This window comes from Salvelinus namaycush, chromosome 24, assembly GCF_016432855.1.
Source record: "Salvelinus namaycush isolate Seneca chromosome 24, SaNama_1.0, whole genome shotgun sequence".
Taxonomy (NCBI): Eukaryota; Metazoa; Chordata; class Actinopteri; order Salmoniformes; family Salmonidae; genus Salvelinus; species Salvelinus namaycush.
In genome coordinates, this window is record NC_052330.1 from 32,355,799 (window position 1) to 32,373,988 (window position 18,190).

Below are 18,190 nucleotides of genomic sequence, written 5' to 3' on the forward strand. Positions count from 1 at the left end.
TCTATCTATCTCTCTCCCTTCCCACCAGCTCTTCTCTCTTTCCATCTCTCTCTCTCCCTTCCCACCAGCTCTTCTCTCTATCTCTCTCTCCCTTCCCACCAGCTCTTCTCTCTATCTCTCTCTCTCCCTTCCCACCAGCTCTTCTCTCTATCTATCTCTCTCCCTTCCCACCAGCTCTTCTCTCTTTCCATCTCTCTCTCTCCCTTCCCACCAGCTCTTCTCTCTATCTCTCTCTCCCTTCCCACCAGCTCTTCTCTCTATCTCTCTCTCTCCCTTCCCACCAGCTCTTCTCTCTATCTCTCTCTCTCCATTCCCAGCAGCTCTTCTATCTCTCTCTCTCTCCCTTCCCACCAGCTCTTCTCTCTATCTCTCTCTCTCCATTCCCAGCAGCTCTTCTATCTCTCTCTCTCTCCCTTCCCACCAGCTCTTCTCTCTATCTCTCTCTCCCTTCCCACCAGCTCTTCTCTCTATCTCTCTCTCCCTTACCACCAGCTCTTCTCTCTATCTCTCTCTCCCTTCCCACCAGCTCTTCTCTCTATCTCTCTCTCCCTTCCCACCAGCTCTTCTCTCTATCTCTCTCTCCCTTCCCACCAGCTCTTCTCTCTATCTCTCTCTCCCTTCCCACCAGCTCTTCTCTCTATCTCTCTCTCCCTTCCCACCAGCTCTTCTCTCTATCTCTCTCTTTCCCTCCCCAGCGGCCCTTCTCTCTCTATCTCTCCCTTCCCACCAGCTCTTCTCTCTCTGTCTATCTCTCCCTTCCCACCAGCTCTTCTCTCTTTCCATCTCTCTCTCCCTTCCCACCAGCTCTTCTCTCTATCTCTCTCTCTCCCTTCCCACCAGCTCTTCTCTCTATCTCTCTCTCTCCATTCCCAGCAGCTCTTCTCTCTATCTCTCTCTCTCCATTCCCAGCAGCTCTTCTCTCTATCTCTCTCTCTCCATTCCCAGCAGCTCTTCTCTCTATCTCTCTCTCTCCCTTCCCACCAGCTCTTCTCTCTATCTCTCTCTCTCCCTTCCCACCAGCTCTTCTCTCTATCTCTCTCTCCCTTCCCACCAGCTCTTCTCTCTATCTCTCTCTCCCTTCCCACCAGCTCTTCTCTCTATCTCTCTCTCCCTTACCACCAGCTCTTCTCTCTATCTATCTCTCTCTCTCCCTTCCCACCAGCTCTTCTCTCTATCTCTCTCTCCCTTCCCACCAGCTCTTCTCTCTATCTGTCTCTCCCTCCCCAGCAGCTCTTCTCTCTCCATCTCCCTCTCTCCACTGGGTATTATGCAGCTCGTCCTGGGCCAGTGGCCAGAGAAAACAAACACCACCTCTGCTCTGCTCACAGGCCAGGTCACCTTGACAACAAGCCAGCTGGTACAGTGTAACTCACAGTGGGAAACTATCCCACTAGCCTTTAATCCTCTGATTAGGTAATCTCATTATGGGGATTCTTTATTCAACTACAGTCTGTTCCAATATGCAATACCCACACCAGATGAGCCCACTACTTTTTATGTACAGTTGAAGTCGGAAGTTTACATACACTTAGGTTGGAGTCATTAAAACTCGTTTTTCAACCACTCCACAAATTTCGTTAACAAACTATAGTTTTGGCAAGTCGGTTAGGACATCTACTTTGTGCATCACACAAGTAATTTTTCCAACAATTGTTTACAGACAGATTATTTCACTTATAATTCACTGTATTACAATTCCAGTGGGTCAGAAGTTTACATACACTAAGTTGACTGTGCCTTTAAACAGCTTGGAATATTCCAGAAAATGATGTCATGGCTTTAGAAGCTTCTGATAGGCTAATTGACATCATTTGAGTCAATTGTAGGTGTACCTGTGGATGTATTTCAAGGCATACCTTCAAACTCAGTGCCTCTTAGCTTGACATCATGGGAAAATCAAAAGAAATCATCCATGAACTCAGAAAGAAAATTGGAGACCTCCACAAGTCTGGTTCATCCTTGGGAGCAATTTCCAAACGCCTGAAGGTACCACGTTCACCTGCACAAACAATAGTACCCAAGTATAAACACCATGGGACCACACAGCCGTCATACTGCTAAGGAAGGAGACGCATTCTGTCTCCTAGAGATGAACGAACTTTGGTGCAAAAAGTGCAAATCAATCCCAGATCAACAGCAAAGGACCTTGTGAAGATACTGGAGGAAACAGGTACAAAAGTATCTCTTTCCAAAGTAAAACGTGTCCTATATCGACATAAACTGAAAGGCCGCTCAGCAAGGAAGAAGTCACTGCTCCAAAACCGCCACAAAAAAGCCAGACTACGGTTTGCAACTGCACATGGGGACAAAGATCGTACTTTTTGGAGAAATGTCCTCTGGTCTGATGAAACAAAAATAGAACAGTTTGGCCATAATGACCATGCCGAAGAACACCATGCCAACCGTGAAGCACGGGGGTGGCAGCATCTTGTTGTGGGGGTGCTTTGCTGCAGGAGGGTCTGGTGCACTTCACAAAATAGATGACAACATGAGGCAGGAAAATTATGTGGATATATTGAAGCAACATTTCAAGACATCAGTCAGGAAGTTAAAGCTTGGTTGCAAATGGGTCTTCCAAATGGACAATGACCCCAAGCATACTTCCAAAGTTGTGGCAAAATGGCTTAAGGATAACAAAGTCAAGGTATTGGAGTGGCATTCACAAAGCCCTGACCTCAATCCTATAGAAAATTTGTGGGCAGAACTGAAAAAGCGTGTGCGAGCAAGGAGGCCTACAAACCTGACTCAGTTACACCAGCTCTGTCAGGAGAAATGGGCCAAAATTCACCCAACTTATTGTGGAAAGCTTGTGGAAGAATACCCGAAATGTTTGACCCAAGTTAAACAATTTAAAGGCAATGCTACCAAATACAAATTGAGTGTATGTAAACTTCTGACCTACTGGGAATGTGATGCAAGAAATAAAAGCTAAAATAAACCATTCTCTCTACTATTATTCTGACATTTCACATTCTTAAAATAAAGTGGTGATCCTAACTGACCTAAGACAGGGAATTTTTACTAGGATTAAATGTCAGGAATTGTGAAAATTTTTGTTTCAAAATATTTGGCTAAGGTGTATGTAAACTTCCAACTTCAACTGTATTTAGCCAGGCAAGTCAGTTAAGAACAAATTCTTATTTACAATGACGGCCTACCCTGGCCAAACCCGGATGACGCTGGGCCAATTGCGCGCCGCCCTATGGAACTCCCAATCATGGCCGGATGTGATACAGCCTGGATTCGAACTAGGGACTGTAGTATTTGTATTTATTATTGATCCCCATTAGCTGCTGCCAAAGCAGCAGCTAATCTTTCTGGGTCCAGCTAAATTTAGGCAGTTTATACAATTTTGAAACATTACAATACATTCACAGATTTCACAACACAGTGTGTGCCCTCAGGCCCCTACTCCACCACTACCACATATCTACAGTACTAAATCCATGTGTATGTATAGTGCGTATGTTATCGTGTGTGTGTGTGTGTGTGTGTGTGTGTGTGTGTGTGCATGTGTCTGTGCCAATGTTTGTGTTGCTTCACAGTCCCCGCTGTTCCATAAGGTGTTTTGTATCTGTTTTTTAAATCTAATTTTACTGCTTGCGTCAGTTACTTGATTTGGAATAGAGTAGTCATGGCTCTATGTAGTACTGTGTGCCTCCCATAGTCTGTTTTGGACTTGGGGACTGTGAAGAGACCTCTTGTGGCATGTCTTGTGGGGTATGCATGGGTGTCCGAGCTGTGTGCCAGTAGTTTAGACAGACACCTCTGTGCATTCAACATGTCAATACCTCTCATAAATTAAAGTAGTGATGAAGTCAATCTCTCCTCCACTTTCAGCCAGGACAGATTGACATGCAGATTATTAATATTAGCTCTCTGTGTACATCCAATGGCCAGCCGTGCTGCCCAGTTCTGAGCCAATTGCAATTTTCCTAAGTCCTTTTTTGTGGAACCTGACCACACGACTGAACAGTAGTCCAGGTGCGACAAAACTAGGGCCTGTAGGACCTGTCTTCTTGATAGTGTTGTTAAGAAGGCAAAGCATCGCTTTACTATAGACAGACTTCTCCCCATCTTAGCTACTACTGCATCATATGTTTGACCATGACAATCTAGTTTTACTCCAAGCAGTTCAGTCATCTCAACTTGCTCAATTTCCACATTATTTATTACAAGATTTAGTTGTTAGGGTTTAGTGAGTGTTTTGTTCCAAATACAATACTTTTAGTTTTAGAAATATTTAGGGCTAACTTATTCCTTGCCACCCACTCTGAAACTAACTGCAGATCTTTGTTGAGTGTTGCAGTCATTTCAGTCGCTGTAGTAGCTGACGTGATAGTGTTGAGTTATCCGCATACATAGAAACTCTGGCTTTACTCCAAGTCAGTGGCATGTCGTTAGTAAAAATTGAAAAAGCAAGGTGCCTAAACAGCGACCCTGGGGAATTCCTAATTCTAACTGGATTATATTTGATTGGCTTCCATTAAAGAACACCCTCTGTGTTCTGTTAGACAAGTAACTCTTTATCCACATTATAGCAGGGGGTGTAAAGCCATAACACTTAAGTTTTTCCAGCAGCAGACTATGATCAATAATGTTAAAAGCCACACTGAAGTATAACAAGACAGCCCCCAGAATAATTTTATGATCAATTTCTCTCAGCCAATCATCAGTCATTTGTGTAAGTGCTGTGCTTGTTGAGTGTCCTTCCCTATAAGCATACTGAAATTCTGTTGTCAATTTGTTTACTGTGAAATAGCATTGTATCTGGTCAAACACCATTTTTTCCAGAAGTTTACTAAAGGTTGGTAACAGGCTGATTGGTCGGCTATTTGAGCCAGTAAAGGGGCTTTACTATTCTTGGGTATAGGAATGACTTTAGCTTCCCTCCAGGCCTGAGGGCACACACTCTCCAGTAGTCTTAAATTGGAGATGTGGCAAATAGGAGTGGCAATATCATCTGCTGTTATCCTCAGTAATTTTCCATCTAGATTGTCAGACCCTGGTGGCTTGTCATTGTTGATAGACAACAATAATTTTTTCACCTCTTCCACACTGACTTTACAGAATTCAAAAGTACAATTCTTGTCTTTCAGAATTTGATCCGATATACTTGGCTGTGTAGTGTCAGCGTTTGTTGCTGGCATGTCATCCCTAAATTTGCTTATCTTGCCAATGAAAAAGTAATTAAAGTAAGTTGCAATATCAGTGGGCTTTGTGATGAATGAGCCATCTGATTCAATGAATGAAGGAGCCGATTTGGCTTTGTTTCCCAAAATGTAATTTAAGGTGCCCCAAAGCTTTTTACTATCATTCTTCATATAAATTATTTTTGTTTCATAGTGTAGTTTATTTTTATTTAGTTTAGTCAAATAATTTCTTAATTTGCAGTACATTTGCCAATCAGTTGGGCTGCCAGACTTAATTGCCATGCCTTCTGCCTCATCCCTCTCAACCAAACTGTTCGCTGCTCTGGCACCCCAATGGTGGAACAAACTCCCTCACGACGCCAGGTCAGCGGAGTCAATCACCACCTTCCGGAGACACCTGAAACCCCACCTCTTCAAGGAATACCTAGGATAGGATAAAGTAATCTTTCTAACCCCCCCCCCCCCCCCTTAAAGAGTTAGATGCACTATTGTAAAGTGGTTGTTCCACTGGATATCATAAGGTGAATGCACCAATTTGTAAGTCGCTCTGGATAAGAGCGTCTGCTAAATGACTTAAATGTAAATGTAAATATAATTTTTAAATCCCTCATCAATCCAAGGGGATTTAACAGTTTTTACAGTCATTTTCTTAATGGGTGCGTGCTTATTAGTAACTGGAATAAGTAGTTTCATAAATGTGTCAAGTGCAGCTTCTGGTTGCTCCTCATTACACACCACAGACCAGCAAATATTCTTTACATCATCAACATATGAATCACTACAAAACGTATTCTATGACCTCTTATACACTATATTAGGCCCAGCCTTTAGAACTTTGGTTTTCCTAGATATGGCTATTATATTGTGATCACTACATTCTATGGATTTGCATACTGCTTTAAAGCAAATATCTGCAGCTTTAGTAAAAATTTGATCAATACATGTTGATGATTTAATTCCTGTGCTGTTTGTAACTGCCCTGGTAGGTTGACTGACAACCTGATCCAGGTTGCAGGCACTGGTTACAGTTTGAAGTGTTTCTCCTGAGTGGGCAGCTTGATGATAGCCAGTCAATATTTAAATCACATGGAAAATATACTTCTCTATTGATATCACATACATTATCAAGCATTTCACACATATTATCCAGATACTGACTGTTAGCACTTGATGGTCTACAGCAGCTTCCCACAAGAATGGGCTTTAGGTGAGGCAGATGAACCTGTAGCCATATTACTTCAACAGTATTTAACATTAGATCTTCGGATGGGGCCACAGTGTCTCCTGACCCCTCGAGTCTCAGCCTCCAGTATTTATGCTGCAGTAGTTTATGTGTCGGGGGGCTAGGGTCAGTCTTTTATATCTTGAGTATTTCTCCACTGTCCTGTGTGAATTTAAGTATGCTCTCTCTAATTCTCCCTTTCTCTCTTTCTTTCTTTCTCTCTCTCTCGGGGGAGCTGAGCCCTAGGACAATGCCTCAGGACTACCTGGCATGGTGACTCCTTGCTCTCCCCAGTCGACCTGGCCGTGCTGCTGCTCCAGTTTCAACTGTTCTGCCTGCGGCTATGGAACCCTGACCTCTTCACCGGACGTGCTACCTGTCCCAGACCTGCTGTTTTCAACTTTCTAGAGACAGCAGGAGCGGTAGAGATACTCTCAATGATCGGCTATGAAAAGCCAACTGACATTTACTCCTGAGGTGCTGACCTGTTGCACCCTCGACACCTACTGTGATTATTATTATTTAACCATGCTGGTCATTTATGAACATTTGAACATCTTGGCCATGTTCTGTTATAATCTCCACCCGGCACAGTCAGAAGAGGACTGGCCACCCCTCAGAGCCTGGTTCCTCTCTAGGTTTCTTCCTAGGTTTTTGCCTTTCTAGGGAGTTTTTCCTAGCCACTGTGCTTCTACACCTGCATTGCTTGCTGTTTGGGGTTTTAGCCTGGGTTTCTGTACAGCACTTTGAGATATCAGCTGATGTAAGAAGGGCTATATAAATACATTTGATTTGATTTGAATAGATAATCTCTAAGTTTTACAGGAATGTGGTTCTGAATATAGATCGTAACACCACCCCAGTTGGCATTTCTGTCTTTTCGGTAGATGTTATAACCATGTATTGCTACCACTGTATCATCAAAGGTTTTATATAAGTGAGTTTCAGAGATAGTCTGAAAATGAATGTCATCTGTTACAAGCAAGATATTGACTTCATGGACCTTGTTTCTTAGGCTACATATGTTAATATGGGCTATTTTTTAGCACTTTTCTGGGTTGCTTGATTGTTTTTAATGCTTTACTGGGAAACTTATCAGAGGTAGACTTGGTCGTGTTATTTACATGGGAGCTGATAGTGCAGGGTGAGCTGCATAAAGTGGTCTTCCTACTAGGGCACACCGCCTCAGTGCCAACAGTGTAACTCTGGTTTATAGGCTCATGATTACTGCTTACAATAGCTGTAGGATAAAGAGATGTATTCTGTGCAATTTGGGGCACATAAATTAAATGACTTACATTGTGTTTGCCAACGCTCCTAAGATCATGTACATTTGATGCAGCATTATGACGACTCATTGTCACAATGGTAGGGATTAACTGAGCTGGTCTTGGATCATTTACCAGTCATTGTTTCAACGCAGCCTTGAAATGCGTAAACAGAGTCCAGGAGCCAAGATGATTTGGATGGACTCCGTCATTCCTGTAGAGTATCTTCTGTTTCCAGAAGGTGTCCAAGTTATCAATAAAAGTAACTCCAGCAGAGCTACAGTAGTCTTTTAGCCAGATGTGTAATGCCAGCAGTCTGCTGAGTCTTTCACACCTAGTAACGCGTCTTGCACTGAGATGCAGTGCCTTGGACCGCTGTGCCACTCGGGAGCCCTTCTTAGAGACTGGTTAGGTGACAACATCACATAAATGATGTGTGCGCTTCAAAGGGGCAGAAGTCAGTGTGTTGTGATTCTGGATGGCCAGATAGATAGCAACAAGGACAATAATCTGCCATGTGTGGGGAAACGCAAGTGACTCGCTAATATGGCAAAAAAATAGGCTTGCTAGCTAACTTTATTTATGTTTTCCATGAACATTGGAGACAAAATCTAGTTTACAAGTTATCAACAATCCAAGCCAACCCTGTCTGGTTTACCCCATAGTTATGTACAGGTCGGTTTTGTTGCTAAACAACCAACCCATCTACGGTAGTATAAAGTATGTATCAATGTGCTTAAGCCATAAAGACTGATTGAGTCATCGTATTATGACTACTCTGGTTTCACTGAACAACGTCCCGCTACTGTTGAGAGGCATACTTACAGTAGTATACAGTGCAGTGATTTCATTGGCCATAGACCTACAGTACATCTCATTATCAAGTTAACAAGTGTATGATTAAACTTCAAGAATCAATGTACCCATTAACCCACAATATAACCCATAAATACCTCATGAGCTTATGGCGTACCTCATCAGAATCTAAAATATAAGCATTATTTTACGCCGATGTAAAATAAACACTATGTAGCCTCAAAACATGGTTAAAACTATAATTGTTTATATCATGCATGGTCAGTCCTTGCATCCATAGCTCTGTCTATGAATTTGAGAGTGGTTACACTTCTCCAGTCCCGTCCCTCAGCTTTTTACCCAAACAGAACGCTTAGTTATTGTTTCATCTGCTGATCGCCGCTTCAATTATTATTTGAAAGGACATTGCGATTTTTACACACTTCTTCCACACCATCAGTACAGTGACCATGTATAATAACCCACCCTTCTCTTCAGGGGTCCTATGCGGGAGGCTTTAGCGTCAGGCGCCTGATAGGACAGCCACAGACCTGTAGCCACGTGCATCACGAAGCAGGCCGAGTCCCCGTACTTGATCTCTGCTACTCCCATACCTTCTATGTCTCGATTCTTTGTACCCGACTCTATCTTTTCCTGGGGGAGGGAGCACGCGTGCGCGCACACACACACACACACACACACACACACACACACACACACATAACAAATGAAGATTACACACTAATCAGAGAGGCATGTTAGAGAGCCTATTCATTACTTGCCACAGGGAAACAGTAACAGCATTTTTTGGGGTCAGAACCACTAATGGCACACACACACACACACACACACACACACACAGACACACACAGAACCCATTCACACCTCATCAGATATGGATGCTGGCCGCTGATTACAGCAGGTAAAGGGGAGCCGATTAAAGTCCATGTATAACACTGTGTGTCCTTCTGGACATCAACTTCACATTAATACTGAAAGGGTGGGCATGGGGATGAGATGGAAGAGAGAGAGAGAGAGAGAGAGAGAGAGAGAGAGAGAGAGAGAGAGAGAGAGAGAGAGAGAGAGAGAGAGAGAGAGAGAGAGAGAGAGAGAGAGAGAGAGAGAGAGAGAGAGAGAGAGAGAGAGAGAGAGAGAGAGAGAGAGAGAGAGAGAGAGAGAGAGAGAGAGAGAGAGAGAGAGAGAGAGAGAGAGAGAGAGAGAGAGAGAGAGAGAGAGAGAGAGAGAGAGAGAGAGAGAGAGAGAGAGAGAGAGAGAGAGAGAGAGAGAGAGATGGAAACATAGAGAGAGAGAGAGAGAGAGACAGAGACACTAGCGGTTCGGGGGGGGGGGGGGCAGTGCCCCTGTGACAAAAACAATATGACAACAATAACGTCTAATGTAACTGGCCCCTCTAACAGTACAACTGGCCCCAGCTTGGCCCCCCCCAGTTGAAATGGTCTAGAACTGCCACTGGGGAGAGAGAGAGGGAGAGAGAGAGCGAGAGAGAGAGAGAGCGAGAGAGAGAGCGAGAGGGAGAGCGAGAGGGAGAGCGAGAGAGAGAGAGAGAGAGGGAGAGAGAGAGCGAGAGGGAGAGAGAGACGGAGGGAGAGAGAGAGCGAGAGAGAGAGAGAGAGAGAGAGAGGGAGAGAGAGACGGAGGGAGAGAGAGAGCGAGAGAGAGAGAGAGAGAGAGAGAGGGAGAGAGAGAGAGAGGGAGAGAGAGAGCGAGAGCGAGAGGGAGAGAGAGAGGGAGAGAGAGAGGGAGAGAGAGGGGGGGAGAGAGAGAGGGAGAGAGAGAGAGAGAGAGGAGGAAATAGGAAAGAGGAGTGAGAGAATTAAACAGATATTGTGTTCGTGTGCCTGTGTGCAATCATTACTACCACATAGAGCAGAATAGCATTGAATCTGGAGCAGTCAGTTACAGACAGAGTGTCCTTCTGTTTGCTTCTTCATATCCTTCCTGGCCATGCACTGTGGTTGTAGAATGCAATGAAGGTTCCGCCGTATAATTACAATGCATTCTAATTCTATTGGTTCACCATACACCTTGGTTGTGTTGATTGGTTGGGTTGTTAATGGACTGTGTGACTTGCGTCGACCGTTCCTTGGCATTTCAGCGTTATGGACTAGAATGTAACTGATTGTTGTGTATAGGGTACAAGGATGACCTTTTAAAAGTTAAAGGATAAATCTGACGTGCTCTTAAAAAATATAGGTGTGTCTTCGTGTGCTCTGACCTTTTTCAGGCACAGTACAGTCTTTTCTCTAGAAAATGCCACGGTTTTACTTACGGCCGGGATGAAGCGGATTTAACTCCTTTAGGAAAACAGCCCTAATGTTGGAATCAAACATCATTATGTTGTCATCCAGAGTCACATTTATGTATTTTCCCAAGCTATAGCACACCATATTTTACATACAGCAGGCTTGGTGTTTTTATTTTTTGCTATGGGGAAAAAATATTGCAATACTGGTATCGTCACAGCCCTAGTTTTACCCACAACATACTCCAATCCACCTTTTTGTGAGTAAATGTAAAACAAAGTTTACTTTGAAAGACAAAGAATGATTAAAAGACTTAATAGTGTTGGTATTTGTCCGGAACAAACCTTGGTAGCCCTGAAGCAGAAAGAGGTGGACTTGGTATCAGACTTCTCTCTCTCCTGTAAGACCAGACCATGTTCTTCGGTCAGCGCCAGGTAGTGACCGGTGGACAGGTGACGCAGACGAAACGCCTGCCCATAGCGAATGTGGCTACCACTCCAACTGACCAATCACAAAGAGGGGAAGAACCCAAACAGACGTTAATCTAAATTCTGCAGTGGTCCCTATAACCCTTTTCCAATGACAGAGAGGGGATCAACGGAGTCAAAATGTGTCTGCCATAGCAATGTCTATTTCAATCTAGAGACATTGATGCATGCTGTCTTTGCGACAAAGAGATATACAGCCGCTGCCTCAGGCATTTCAGCATCCTTCCACAATGAAGCACATCCATTGTTTCAAAATATCTCAGTACAAACGGCAAGTCAGAATGTGTGGCATGGCTGTTGGAGAATCTGTCACCTAAGCCCAGAGATAAGAAGGCTGATGGAAGATGGGACCCGGATGTGTTTGGGCTGTGGAAGGCTGGTGGTAGATGGGACCAGGATGTGTTTGGGCTGTGGAAGGCTGGTGGTAGATGGGACCAGGATGTGTTTGGGCTGTGGAAGGCTGGTGGTAGATGGAACCAGGATGTGTTTGGGCTGTGGAAGGCTGATGGTAGATGGAACCAGGATGTGTTTGGGCTGTGGAACGCTGATGTTAGATGGGACCAGGATGTGTTTGGGCTGTGGAAGGCTGATGGTAGATGGGACCAGGATGTGTTTGGGCTGTGGAAGGCTGGTGGTAGATGGGACCAGGATGTGTTTGGGCTGTGGAAGGCTGGTGGTAGATGGAACCAGGATGTGTTTGGGCTGTGGAAGGCTGATGGTAGATGGGACCAGGATGTGTTTGGGCTGTGGAAGGCTGGTGGTAGATGGGACCAGGATGTGTTTGGGCTGTGGAAGGCTGATGGTAGATGGGACCAGGATGTGTTTGGGCTGTGGAAGGCTGATGGTAGATGGGACCAGGATGTGTTTGGGCTGTGGAAGGCTGATGGTAGATGGGACCAGGATGTGTTTGGGCTGTGGAAGGCTGGTGGTAGATGGGACCAGGATGTGTTTGGGCAGTGAAATAAACGTCCAGAGACCATTTATAACCTGATGGGGTTATAGTGGTTATAATACCTGATGGGGTTATAGTGGTTATAAAACCTGATGGGGTTATAGTACCTGATGGGGTTATAGTGGTTATAGTACCTGATGGGGTTATAGTACCTGATGGGGTTATAGTACCTGATTGGGTTATAGTGGATATAATACCTGATGGGGTTATAGTACCTGATGGGGTTATAGTGGTTATAATACCTGATGGGGTTATAATACCTGATGGGGTTATAGTACCTGATGTGGTTATAGTGGTTATAGTACCTGATGGGGTTATAGTACCTGATGGGGTTATAGTGGTTATAATACCTGATGGGGTTATAATACCTGATGGGGTTATAGTACCTGATGTGGTTATAGTGGTTACAGTACCTGATGGGGTTATAGTACCTGATGGGGTTATAGTGGGTATAATACCTGATGGGGTTATAGTGGTTATAATACCTGATGAGGTTATAGTACCTGATGGGGTTATAGTACCTGATGTGGTTATAGTGGTTACAGTACCTGATGGGGTTATAGTGGTTATAGTACCTGATGGGGTTATAGTGGTTACAGTACCTGATGGGGTTATAGTGGTTATAGTACCTGATGGGGTTATAGTACCTGATGTGGTTATAGTGGTTACAGTACCTGATGGGGTTATAGTGGTTATAGTACCTGATGGGGTTATAGTACCTGATGTGGTTATAGTGGTTACAGTACCTGATTGGGTTATAGTGGTTATAGTACCTGATGTGGTTATAGTACCTGATGTGGTTATAGTGGTTACAGTACCTGATGGGGTTATAGTACCTGATGGGGTTATAGTGGTTATAATACCTGATGGGGTTATAGTACCTGATGTGGTTATAGTGGTTACAGTACCTGATGGGGTTATAGTGGTTATAGTACCTGATGGGGTTATAGTGGTTATAATACCTGATGGGGTTATAGTACCTGATGGGGTTATAGTACCTGATGGGGTTATAGTGGTTATAGTACCTGATGGGGTTATAGTGGTTATAGTACCTGATGGGGTTATAGTACCTGATGGGGTTATAGTGGTTATAGTACCTGATGGGGTTATAGTGGGTATAATACCTGATGGGGTTATAGTACCTGATGGGGTTACAGTACCTGATGGAGTTATAGTACCTGATGGGGTTATAGTACCTGATGGGGTTATAGTGGTTATAGTACCTGATGGAGTTATAGTACCTGATGGGGTTATAGTACCTGATGGGGTTATAGTGGTTACAGTACCTGATGGAGTTATAGTACCTGATGGGGTTATAGTACCTGATGGGGTTATAGTGGTTACAGTACCTGATGGAGTTATAGTGGTTATAGTACCTGATGGGGTTATAGTACCTGATGGGGTTATAGTGGTTATAGTACCTGATGGAGTTATAGTGGTTATAGTACCTGATGGCGTTATAGTACCCGATGGGGTTATAGTGGTTATAGTACCTGATGGGGTTATAGTGGTTATAGTACCTGATGGAGTTATAGTACCTGATGGAGTTATAGTACCTGATGGGGTTATAGTACCTGATGGGGTTATAGTACCTGATGGGGTTATAGTGGTTACAGTACCTGATGGAGTTATAGTACCTGATGGGGTTATAGTGGTTACAGTACCTGATGGGGTTTTAAGGTGGTTATAGTACATTATGGGGTTATAGTACCTGATGGGGTTAAGGTGGTTATAGTACATTATGGGGTTATAGTACCTGATGGGGTAATAGTGGTTATAGTACCTGATGGGGTTATAGTGGTTTTATTACATTATGGGGTTATAGTACTTGATGGGGTAATAGTGGTTATAGTACCTGATGGGGTTAAGGTGGTTATAGTACATTATGGGGTTATAGTACCTGATGGGGTAATAGTGGTTATAGTACCTGATGGGGTTATAGTGTTTATAACCCTGCTGTACCAAACTAAATGCTAGGTTTATATTAACCCCCACTGTACCAAACTAAATGCTAGGTTTATATTAACTCTGCTGTACCAAACTAAATGCTAGGTATATATTAACCCTGCTGTACCAAACTAAATGCTAGGTTTATATTAACCCCCACTGTACCAAACTAAATGCTAGGTTTATATTAACTCTGCTGTACCAAACTAAATGCTAGGTATATATTAACCCTGCTGTACCAAACTAAATGCTAGGTTTATATTAACCCTGCTGTACCAAACTAAATGCTAGGTATATATTAACCCTGCTGTACCAAACTAAATGCTAGGTTTATATTAACCCCCACTGTACCAAACTAAATGCTAGGTTTATATTAACCCCCACTGTACCAAACTAAATGCTAGGTTTATATTAACCCCCACTGTACCAAACTAAATGCTAGGTTTATATTAACTCTGCTGTACCAAACTAAATGCTAGGTATATATTAACCCCCGCTGTACCAAACTAAATGCTAGGTTTATATTAACCCTGCTGTACCAAACTAAATGCTAGGTATATATTAACCCCCACTGTACCAAACTAAATGCTAGGTTTATATTAACCCCCACTGTACCAAACTAAATGCTAGGTTTATATTAACCCCCACTGTACCAAACTAAATGCTAGGTTTATATTAACCCCCACTGTACCAAACTAAATGCTAGGTATATATTAACCCCCACTGTACCAAACTAAATGCTAGGTTTATATTAACCCTGCTGTACCAAACTAAATGCTAGGTTTATATTAACCCCCACTGTACCAAACTAAATGCTAGGTATATATTAACCCTGCTGTACCAAACTAAATGCTAGGTTTATATTAACCCTGCTGTACCAAACTAAATGCTAGGTTTATATTAACCCTGCTGTACCAAACTAAATGCTAGGTTTATATTAACCCCCACTGTACCAAACTAAATGCTAGGTTTATATTAACCCCCACTGTACCAAACTAAATGCTAGGTTTATATTAACCCCCACTGTACCAAACTAAATGCTAGGTTTATATTAACCCCCACTGTACCAAACTAAATGCTAGGTTTATATTAACCCTGCTGTACCAAACTAAATGCTAGGTATATATTAACCCTGCTGTACCAAACTAAATGCTAGGTTTATATTAACCCTGCTGTACCAAACTAAATGCTAGGTATATATTAACCCTGCTGTACCAAACTAAATGCTAGGTTTATATTAACCCCCACTGTACCAAACTAAATGCTAGGTTTATATTAACCCCCACTGTACCAAACTAAATGCTAGGTATATATTAACCCCCACTGTACCAAACTAAATGCTAGGTTTATATTAACCCTGCTGTACCAAACTAAATGCTAGGTTTATATTAACCCCCACTGTACCAAACTAAATGCTAGGTATATATTAACCCTGCTGTACCAAACTAAATGCTAGGTTTATATTAACCCTGCTGTACCAAACTAAATGCTAGGTTTATATTAACCCTGCTGTACCAAACTAAATGCTAGGTTTATATTAACCCCCACTGTACCAAACTAAATGCTAGGTTTATATTAACCCCCACTGTACCAAACTAAATGCTAGGTTTATATTAACCCCCACTGTACCAAACTAAATGCTAGGTTTATATTAACCCCCACTGTACCAAACTAAATGCTAGGTTTATATTAACCCTGCTGTACCAAACTAAATGCTAGGTATATATTAACCCTGCTGTACCAAACTAAATGCTAGGTTTATATTAACCCTGCTGTACCAAACTAAATGCTAGGTATATATTAACCCTGCTGTACCAAACTAAATGCTAGGTTTATATTAACCCCCACTGTACCAAACTAAATGCTAGGTTTATATTAACCCTGCTGTACCAAACTAAATGCTAGGTATATATTAACCCTGCTGTACCAAACTAAATGCTAGGTATATATTAACCCTGCTGTACCAAACTAAATGCTAGGTTTATATTAACCCTGCTGTACCAAACTAAATGCTAGGTATATATTAACCCCCGCTGTACCAAACTAAATGCTAGGTATATATTAACCCCCACTGTACCAAACTAAATGCTAGGTTTATATTAACCCCCACTGTACCAAACTAAATGCTAGGTTTATATTAACCCTGCTGTACCAAACTAAATGCTAGGTTTATATTAACCCCCACTGTACCAAACTAAATGCTAGGTTTATATTAACTCTGCTGTACCAAACTAAATGCTAGGTTTATATTAACCCTGCTGTACCAAACTAAATGCTAGGTTTATATTAACCCTGCTGTACCAAACTAAATGCTAGGTTTATATTAACCCCCACTGTACCAAACTAAATGCTAGGTTTATATTAACCCTGCTGTACCAAACTAAAAGCTAGGCTGGAAGCAATGGGAAATAATGTGCAAGTTGAAATAAATACAAGAGATGATTCAGACAGCGACATGATATTCTGCAGAGGCAGTTATGATTTTCAGATGGAACCTTAGCAGGCATAGGTGTGTCTGTGACGACCAATACAGCACGGCTTGGAACGCTGCTTGTCCAATCAGCATCCAGGAGCCAAGCAACCAGTTTTATAATTAAGCAATGAGGCCCGAGGAGGTGTGGTATATGGCCTACTGTATATACCACGGGTAAGGGCTGTGTACGACGCAACGCAGAGTGCCTGGACATAGACCTTAGCCTTGGTATATTGGCCATATACTACAAACCCCCGAGGTGCCTTATTGCTATTATAAACTGGTTACCAATGTAATTAGAGCTGTAAAAATAAATGTTTTGCCATATCAGTGGTATAGGGTCTGATATACCATGGCGGTCAGCCAATCAGCATTCAGGGCTCTAACCAGCCAGTTTATAATATATTTTATATCCTGGGTGGAAAGTGTCACTACCCTGAAAAGTATCTGAAAGCATATTGGTGTCTAGGTGAGTGAGCATCTGGCAGGGAGATGGAGAAATTAGAGAGGGTGAGGTAGGGTTAGGTATCGGTGTTTGTGTTTGTGTGTGTGGCTGCGTGTGTATCAGCTCACCCGATCCTGAGGGGCTCCAGCCTCCATAGAGAGCGGGCCCTGGATGCTCCTTTACCCATCTCATAGTTCACAATCCTGGGGACAAAAAGAGGGAGGAGAGGGGTCAGGTCTGGATCCTTTAAAACAGACTAAGTTCGATTTAAACCAGGACATTTGTCTCTATTAAACACAGTGATTTTGCAATAAAAAATGACTCTCTTCCTAGTGCATTTTAAAACGAAAACTAAATGTGAGCAGTTACAGGATCTGAGGCACTTGACTTATATTTAAACATTTTGTATTTTAGCAGACGCTCTTATCCAGAGTAACTTACAGGACCAATTAGGGTTAAGTGCCTTGCTCGAGGGCACATCGGCAAATGTTTCACCTAGTTGGCTCAGGGATTTAAACCAGCAACATCTTTACCACTAGGCTACCCTGCACCCCCAGTAGGGCCCGCAAAAATGTGTATATATACAGTACCAGTCAGAAGTTTGGATTCACTTACTCATTCAAGGGTTTTTCTTTATTTTTACTATTTTCCACATTGTAGAATAATAGTGAAGACATCAAAACTATGAAATAACACATATGGAATCATGTAGTAACCAAAAAAGTGTTATATATATACAATTAGATTTTAGATTTTAGATTCTTCAAAGTAGCCACCTTTGCCTTGATAACAGCTTTGCAAACTCTTGGCATTCTCTCAACCAGCTTCTTGAGGTAGTCACCTGGAATGCATTTAAATTAACAAGTGTGCCTTGTTAACCTTTCTGGGAACGGGGGCAGTATTGAGTAGTTTGGATGAATAAGGTGCCCTATGTAAACTGCCCAGAAGCTAGGATATGCATATGCATGGTAGTATTGGTTAGAAAACACTCTAAAGTTTTCAACACTGTTAAAATAATGTCTGAGTATAACAGAACTGATATGGCAGGCGAAAATCAGAGGAAAATCCATCCAGGAAAAGATATTATTTTGAAATGGCTTTTTTTCCATTGAAAGCCTATCCACCATACACAGACTTATGACCCAGTTCACGATCCCTATGGCTTCCACTACATGTGGCCAGT

General features: G+C 42.6%; 1 protein-coding gene across 1 annotated transcript in view; it reads right to left on the reverse strand.

Annotated features, from left to right (window-relative positions):
• The window catches only part of LOC120019396 (ryanodine receptor 3-like), a 146,764-nt gene that overhangs the window by 77,923 nt on the left and 50,651 nt on the right, over positions 1–18,190 (reverse strand). Inside the window, exons 9-11 of the mRNA XM_038962685.1 lie at positions 17,136–17,210; positions 11,047–11,203; positions 8,925–9,092 (exon numbers count right to left, since the gene is read on the reverse strand). Coding sequence (XP_038818613.1) covers positions 8,925–9,092; positions 11,047–11,203; positions 17,136–17,210 — 400 coding nt within the window. The remainder of the gene's footprint in view (positions 1–8,924; positions 9,093–11,046; positions 11,204–17,135; positions 17,211–18,190) is intronic.